The 8,687-nt window shown below is 38.7% G+C and overlaps 1 protein-coding gene across 1 annotated transcript in view; it reads right to left on the reverse strand.

The window, feature by feature from the left end:
• The window catches only part of LOC106813564 (protein FAM214A-like), a 22,474-nt gene that overhangs the window by 12,255 nt on the left and 1,532 nt on the right, over positions 1-8,687 (reverse strand). Inside the window, exons 2-5 of the mRNA XM_014817732.1 lie at positions 4,414-4,601; positions 3,199-3,395; positions 669-794; positions 5-106 (exon numbers count right to left, since the gene is read on the reverse strand). Coding sequence (XP_014673218.1) covers positions 5-106; positions 669-794; positions 3,199-3,395; positions 4,414-4,601 — 613 coding nt within the window. The remainder of the gene's footprint in view (positions 1-4; positions 107-668; positions 795-3,198; positions 3,396-4,413; positions 4,602-8,687) is intronic.

Below are 8,687 nucleotides of genomic sequence, written 5' to 3' on the forward strand. Positions count from 1 at the left end.
GGAGATCTTCATCGCCGATGTCTTGCAGATGCTGGGCGACGGGAAGACGTGCTGGTCGGCGGGCCCGTCGAACACGCTGCACACAGCTTCCCCCGGCACACAGAGTCTGCGACGAGCAACGAGCGTACGTGAGATGCGCGCGTTGTTATGACAATGTCACCCCGATATCATGCACCACCGAGCGTATCCCCTATACACGACCAAGAGTCTGCGACGAGCGCACGAGCGTACGTGAGATGCGCGCGTTGTTATGACAATGTCACCCCGATATCATGCACCACCGAGCGTATCCCCTATACACGACCAAGAGTCTGCGATGAGCGCACGAGCGTAGGTGAGATACGCGCGTTGTTATGACAATGTCGCCCCGACAGCATGCACCACCGAGCGTATCCCCTATACACGACCAAGAGTCTGCGATGAGCGCACGAGCGTAGGTGAGATACGCGCGTTGTTATGACAATGTCGCCCCGATAGCATGCACCGTCGAGCGTATCCCCTATACACGACTAAAAGAACTACGAATCTCACGTTTCGATCTAAGGATGAAATATGGTGTGACGACAGTATGGTCACGAAATCTAAAATAAACACTATTATCTAAGCTGGTAGTAGGTAGCTAGGTAGGGAGGTAATTAAGTTGCTAATTACTCTCCTGGGCTTAATACCTGTAGCCGACTTTGCAGGGACTTGTTCCGTGCGTAAGGTTCCACCATGCGCTCAACTGCGAGAAGTGTAGGTACGACCTCACTGCCTGCATCAGCATGTACGTACTTATTGGATTTCCAAAATCCCTGAAACACGGATATGCACAGAAACTAATTAAGGTTTTTTGCATTTAACAAGGATGCACGCTCCTACTAAGCAAATTTTGCACAGATGCTTTTTAGTAACGAGAATAACGGCTGGCTTTTCATCAATATTTTCACACGTCCAATGCTGGGCGATTGCATGGTTACTCACACAACATCTAGAGCCAGTGTGGCCTCTTTTCCTCTGTATTTTTGCACTAGTTAATCTATTTTTGAAACACACCTTGCTAGGTGTGTGAACTCCACACTTACATAGTATAACTCCAGTTATTTGCTGCCAATGGTTTGTTGATTTTTCTTATAACTTAATGTTTTCTTTTCTGTAGGATATTTTGTTCCTGAGAATGGATACTATAGCTAATCATTACAATGCTATAATTATATATGTAAGCATACAGGTTCTATATATATATTATTATGGTATATATAGACATATGACTTAAATGACTCATGTTACTTGGAAACGAAGCTCATCTCTTAGTTGCCATAATTGCACATAAAAGGACACATTTCCTTATAAAATCCAAATATTTATACCATTAAAATATTATGAGGCCTACTAATATGATCTCATATTAGAGTGATGGATTAGTTGGTTTCGTAATAATAATGTAAAATTAAATAAAAAATACCAACAAATACTGATTTTAAACTACAATACTGTTTCATAGCACTTATATATATATGCTTACTACCTTATAGCGTCAACTGAAATAAGAACTAATTAATGTGCTTATTTGTTACTCAATTTTACCATGTTTACAATGTTATGTAAACCTCCAATTCGATTATGTAAACCATAAAATAAGGGCGCGTGAAGTACGTTGGATACTTTAGCTGTATGTCCGGATATGGCTGGAATGATGAATGACTCAGGCTGCTGAATACATATATATATATATACGAGGCCACGTGCAGAAACAGAGAAGACACATCTATTTTGCACCACCAGCCGACTGTGTATAATGTTACTATTACGACAAACTTCCTGAATCCTGATAGTAACAGGGACAATGTAATCGGAGACTCCAGGGCAATGGTTTTGACTGTAGATGGTGAACATATAATTGTAAAACAAGGCAGCATTCCACAAAAATCAACGTACTAAATTGGCTATAACATAGTACTGCTCCTCTGACCCACAAGAAGAAGCAAAAAGTATCATACAGAATTGTGAATGTCCAGAAGCACACACAAGTACCACACACGCGCGCACACATGTATGCACGCACACACGCACGCACACACGCACACACACTGTGATATTACATGCTGTATCAGCCACGTAAATACAACTAATACACATTTTGCTCATTTTGACTACATGATGAGTAAATTTTGATTAAACGTGAATGACACTTTTCAGTAATTTTAAAACTGTTCATTCTATATTCATTTATTGTGTTAGCTTTGTTCTGTAGCATATAAAAACATGCTCGTGTGCTTTTAGTTTCACTTTTGTATAGCCTAAAGATGGGGCAAAACAATTTATGAGAAATCTCTGAATGTCACCGTAATATCTCTTATAGAGTAGACTGCCTGTTGCAATTCTGTACCATGAAAGATTTTATCAATAAAATTAAGCCATTTACAATACAAGACAATAATAATAACCAAAAACAACACTTCACACAATTTATCACACGTGTCTGCCTAGTAAAATGTGAGATGCTGAAAACTGTGTTCTAGTTAAAGCGAACTAGAAGTATTCATGCTGTTCCACTGCAGTTCTAACTTGACATAATGAGGGAGATCATAGCAATATAACACAGTGGGAAGCCTTTAAATAGCTTGAAATAGAAGTATTTAGTCTAGCATGAATTATAACAGTTCGGAAACAAGCATGTGAGGGTTTTAAAACGTACTTACTTTAGATTATTATTGTATTCTGGCACTGAACAAGTTTAAAATACATTAGAACAGAGAAACTTCACAAAGGCAGAGGCTCTATAATTAACATTCGGTAGCACTTTTCTGTCAAGGAATTTTCCTTCTAAGTTTCGCTCATAGGGTCTATGTCCCCCAGGGTACTGCCGGAACGTACCCTGGTCACAATTTGATATGGTTAGGGTTAGGATTAGGGTTAGGGAGTAGGCGTAGGCGACTCACTAGACTCGTTAGTGGAGTAGGCGAGGTACGGTCCGGCATATTAGATAGTACCAGGGTACGTTCCGGCAGTACCCCGGGGGACATAGACCCTCTCAGCGAAACTTAGAAGGAAAATTCCTTGAGAGAAAAGTGCTACCGAATGTTAATAATAGAGCCTCTGCCTTTGCGAAGTTTAACAATGGACTATCCAATAAAATAAACAAAGAAAAAGGCACGCAAAATGCAGTGTGCAGCGGACAGGTTCACAGGTGCTGTCATCAAACAAATCCAGACTCACCTTTTTGGCAGAATCTGAATAGTCCATTGTTCCAGCAGGAAGCCCTTGGCTCCCGGAGGACCGCTGGTCGCTGAGGTCGCAAAGACCTGATCATCACCATGAGTGCAGTTGGGATACACCAATACCTCGAGCATCATGGGTAGGTCGTTGTGGAACATTTGCATCATTTGCTGCTTCCACTGAGCTGCTCTCTTGCACTGGAGGCACAAAGTCATCCTAGTTTAATGCTACAATGGTGTAATACACTATATGCCCAAATGCACGTTGATCTATCTACTGACGAGTAATATTAGCATAAGATAGTGATTTGATATAATAATTATTACTGTCACTTATAACAGCTGACAAGGTTGTGGAACTTTAATTTTTAAATAACCTTCTGCTAATGTAAACTCCATCCCATTATAACACAATGGGTGTCAAACAATGAACACCACTTGGACATGATTGGTAGTTAGTACGTTTTTGGAAGCATTCCCCATTTTTTCCACATCTGAAATGAGCATATGGTTCTATTTTCGAAAGGTTGACTTAGGGGCCTTTAATTTTTTGTGGCTGTGAACATCTGGACTCTGAGTAGGAAGAAGTTATCAATATCAGTCACATAAGGCTTATCCAACGTTTGTGCAACTGGGTTCAGCTTAATATTTTAGCTGTAGGACTACAAACTTTCATTCCATACTTATTTACATATTATTTTCCTGCTGTATTTGGTGCTTTACTTCCTAAGTCTGTAAGTGAAGTAATTTTGTATGGCTTGAAGCATGTCAATAACCATGTATCAATAACCGTGATGCAATTGAAAACAGAAAGATGACGACATTAGGTTGGTGGGTGTATTACAAAATCTTAAGATGCTAAACTAGCTTTCTTAATTAGTTCATTATTAGCTTATAATTAATTTTTAGACAATATTTCAGGCATTGTTCACATGCCCTTTAGCTAAGTTTGACGTTAGTTGTCTAGATACATGATGTATGCTGCTGCAAGTCCTGTACAGCAAAGTGATGCAACATTTTGTCTCCTTGCATGGTGCAGTGGCCTGAAGCTAAGTGTCAAATATAGAAACCTTGTACCACTAAGTTTCAAGAAAACAGATAACAAGGTAAGAAATGATTACACAGGCAATTAAATATACATGGGACATCTAATATGGACCTCTTTGCAAAAATTGCCATTTACGTACATACACTAAATGTACATATTTATAGTTACCAGCTTGTCGTGAGTACTGCAATTGTCATGTACCCATTCCACTGGTGATCCGTCCATTGATGGGCAATGCGGTCCCCGGCTGTGGCCCTGAGCATTATTGCATGGGACTCGACCTTCCAGCACCAGCATTCCAAATTCAGTAAACCAGTCCTCTGGCTGCTTTAAGTCTAACTGCATATCTGTAACACCTGCAAGCATACAAAAAATAGCAGCTACAAAAAAAGTTTTCATTGTTTCAAGGCACCTGAGTCTAATTTTTATCAAAAGAAGCTAACAACACAGATGTTTGAATTACTGTATATATATATATATATATATATATATATATATATATATATATATACAGGGAAGTGTGTTCATGCTAATTTAAATAAAATAATAAACCCCCATTTTTCCATGGCCCAACATCCCACACTCCGAAAAGGCAGCAAACAATGACACTTCACCCTGTACCTTTACTGTTAAATGTTATTAGCTTTAGGCCACAACAAAATATAGGTGTGGTTACCGTTTCATGCCGGAAAAAAATAGGGTAGGTAGGTAGGAAAAACATTTTATTTACGAACCATGCCCGAAGGATGTGCGTTGTGCCTTTTGAAGCAGGAACTGTCCAATTCATTTTTTTCCCCCCCAAATAGGGTCGGTCGGGAAACGGTAACCACACCTATATTTTGTTTTGGCCTTAGCTGATATCTTTAATTATGAATCATTTAGGCTCTATAGTGAATGCCCTGTATTTAGTGAACAGTCGAAACAAATAAATAAATGTTTATACCTCTTCTTGATTGGCCTATCAATTACATAGTATCTATAGAATACCTATAGTACCACTTATTTGACCCTAGAAATCTAACCCTCGGCCAAAACTGCTGCTTTTCTTTAGGACTCCCCATGCATATACACTCCTACCAAATAAACTTTTTTCTTTTCTTATTGATGAAGCATGACCTTTCATCATTCACCTGGCACTCCTTAAAATGATTAATAGTTGAGTCACTGTATATCTAACCATTGAGTATGATTTTACTTCCAGTTTCAAACTAAATATGGATGTTTTTATGTTTTATAATATGATATTTGTTTGCAATAATCGCATGTATGATGTGAACACAATACCAATCTCATTCTTTGGATGATTACGATGCAGTTCTTTGTGCTGTGAAACGCCTTTCAGTAATAATAACACAATTTATACTCGTAAAACTTGTTGGGGAAGCGCAAACAAGTTAATGCTATCAGGAGGGAATAATGACAAATGTGAATAATGTTCTTGCCAGAATATTGTGTTAATACCCCTTTGGCCTTTCATATATTTTGTTTCTCTCTTATATGACTCTATCCATAGAATTATGTAAACATGTCAGAATTTATTTAGAAATTGTTCCTATTATTTTTCCCCCGAGCAAAGCTGGGTACCCCAGCTATTCACTCATATGACACCATAGCAATTTTGCTGACCGTTTTCAAAAAATGACCGTTACCGTGACCGTTACGAAATAGCAGTCCAGATTTGTATGCAGCAATAATAAAACCAAATTCAACTGGAAAAAAATGCTACAAATAAGAGAGATGTTCTCCTCTTAACTAAAAATATTATTACTAGCTGTAAATCCAATTAAAAGCCAGGAAATGAAACTCCTGAAGGGCCTGTACAGCGACCATTGAACAACATGATGCCCATGTGCAATTATATTATTCATGATCGTAATGACTTCATAATAAGCAAAAATGACTCAGTGTAAACATTAATGTCACTAAATGCTGGGCATGTGAAATTCATGTGAGCAATGCTCCCGAACTCTGTAACAACATGCAACAACCACCCACAATAACAAATCTATTTAAATCCACCCATTCACCCTTCATAGTTCATATATAGCAAGGTCTGACTAATATCAGTAAATATAGTGCCCTTGCCATGGAGATAAGACCACAATTCAGGCCATTCATGTTTCACCCAGGAATCTCACAGACTGCCGCCTACTGATTTAATGAGCAGACCTCATATACTGGAATGAATAGCCGATACACGCGCAACATGTATCGTCGCAGCAAACTCTCAGATGTCCCCGTAATTTGCACGTAGCTGTGATCAATAATACCATACTGTGGAAAAGAATCTCTCTCGCCCAGTTGAGAATTCACACTGGCTCCGCTTTTTACACAATATGCTATAAATAGCACAGTCACCTGGCTACAGAATGGATGTTCAGCATCGTGTGATTGCAGGCCTCCCTCTTACACCTTCACCCCTCACACCCTCACCGTTCAGCTGAGCAAAGAGTGAGTTGAAACCAGATCGCGTATTCCCCACGCATCTCGGCAAAAAAAGAGTGGACAGAGAACGACCATGAACGGTCATTCAGTCATATTGTATGAACAGCTTGGGCTGAGCATATGCAAGGCCAAACTGGCCCAAATCTAGTCAGATGGGTCGTGCATGACAAGTCAAACCTTTAACAATTCATTATGTACACAGTATGAAACGTTAGCATTCATACACGGGGCATTTTCATGGTAATTATGCATAGCCGATGATAAGTGCTAACCAGCTGTACCACATTTGTAGGTAATAATTGGGAATGCTTACAGGCACGAGGTCTACTGTAGGCTACATGCCACTGCAAGGCTGACCTGATCTACAAACCAGGCACACGTGCTCGGTATACATTGCATTTCAGCAGGAGTACTATGATCACAAAATTATGTCATTAATGGTAATAGTAACTGTACTCATGGTACTACGCCATAAACATGTTTATTCGCTTTAGACGCACACATAATTTACAAAATACAAACCACGTCTTCTTCCTTCTGCCGTTCATTTATACACAACATCAGAAACGGTTACTATAATGCATTAGATTCACCAATGTTCACAAACATATGGGTTCTGATCCACATGGTAAACACTACTCACGCGTGAATGCCTGGCTGCAGTACTAGTAGCTGTGTGGCAAGGTTACCAGAATGCCAAACTGAGCTATTGCACACTGTAGGCAAGTCTGTATATGTACATGTGGGTAGGGTGAGGGCGATACCAGCACCCACACACTACATACTAAGAATACCATGACTGTCTGGATATTTCTACCTCTATTATGATTGCTTTGTACTCACTATTGGATGTTGAAAATGAAAAATAACCGCCTAAAACCATCTTATAGTGCAATATTAAACATGGGCTGCATTGACTAGCTATCAGCTGATATAGACGGAAACCAACTCGCACTTGCAATAATAACGTCAAACACTGACAAAGAGATTGGGCGCAGTCTAATCATTGATTCGCGGGCAGAGACTGTCTACGGATACACTATGTAACTAGTAACACTGGTATATATTGCTGTTTGATATCACAATCAATATGGGCGAAAACCACTGCCATGAGTCACACCATGAATGTGTTATTCTCTATGCATCTTTATCAAGTCACATAGATTACAAATACACCAATACCACTGATAATCAGTACGTTTTTCAAAATTCACATTCAATGACGACCTTTCAACCAATATGGCTGAATGAATAATTATTTTTCAATACGTAGTAAGGTACGTTCTTCTATGATTTCAACGAATTTTGTACCATTTCAAGAACAACTATAGATTGAAATAACAAAAGATAAATTTATATTAAAGTCACAGGCAAGAAGTTCAGTGTTGTTGTTGGTGTGTAATTTCAATACATTCAGCATGCAGTTTATTTAGGTCAAATTAAAATAAGGCATTTTCTAGCATTTTGATTTAAGACTAAAATCTACATTCCTGAAAGTGTGCAGCCACACAGCATGTGAGAAAACATGTTAATGATGTAGCAGTAACATAGCTTTAATAAAAACATTTCATATTGCAGATAGCATCTCATCTCAACTCTCATCCGAAATATGAAATTTATTACTTTATTTTGAAACCGTTTACAAGCACAATATGGTAACTATCTGCTGTATCAATGGTGATTAATGGTTTATTGTGGGTACAATCTAACGAGGTGTTTTACAAGATATATGTACAAATATATAAAAGATCGGCAAATCAACTTTTGTCACAGACAAAAAAGACTGATGTTTATGTGCGTGGCCTGACAGAATAGCTCTAAATTAATGTTTAAATATGTAGGTATAACTTTACTACAGTGGATTATTGAGAATGCTAACACTATATATAATCAGTGCATGAGTACATGAAATCTGATATCTACTTCAGTAGCCTTTAAAGGCATAATTCGACCATCGATTATGCAAAGTTGACGAATGCTACAGTAACTGGCACCTT

This window comes from Priapulus caudatus, unplaced genomic scaffold (assembly GCF_000485595.1).
Source record: "Priapulus caudatus unplaced genomic scaffold, Priapulus_caudatus-5.0.1 Scaffold792, whole genome shotgun sequence".
NCBI classification, from domain to species: Eukaryota; Metazoa; Priapulida; class Priapulimorpha; order Priapulimorphida; family Priapulidae; genus Priapulus; species Priapulus caudatus.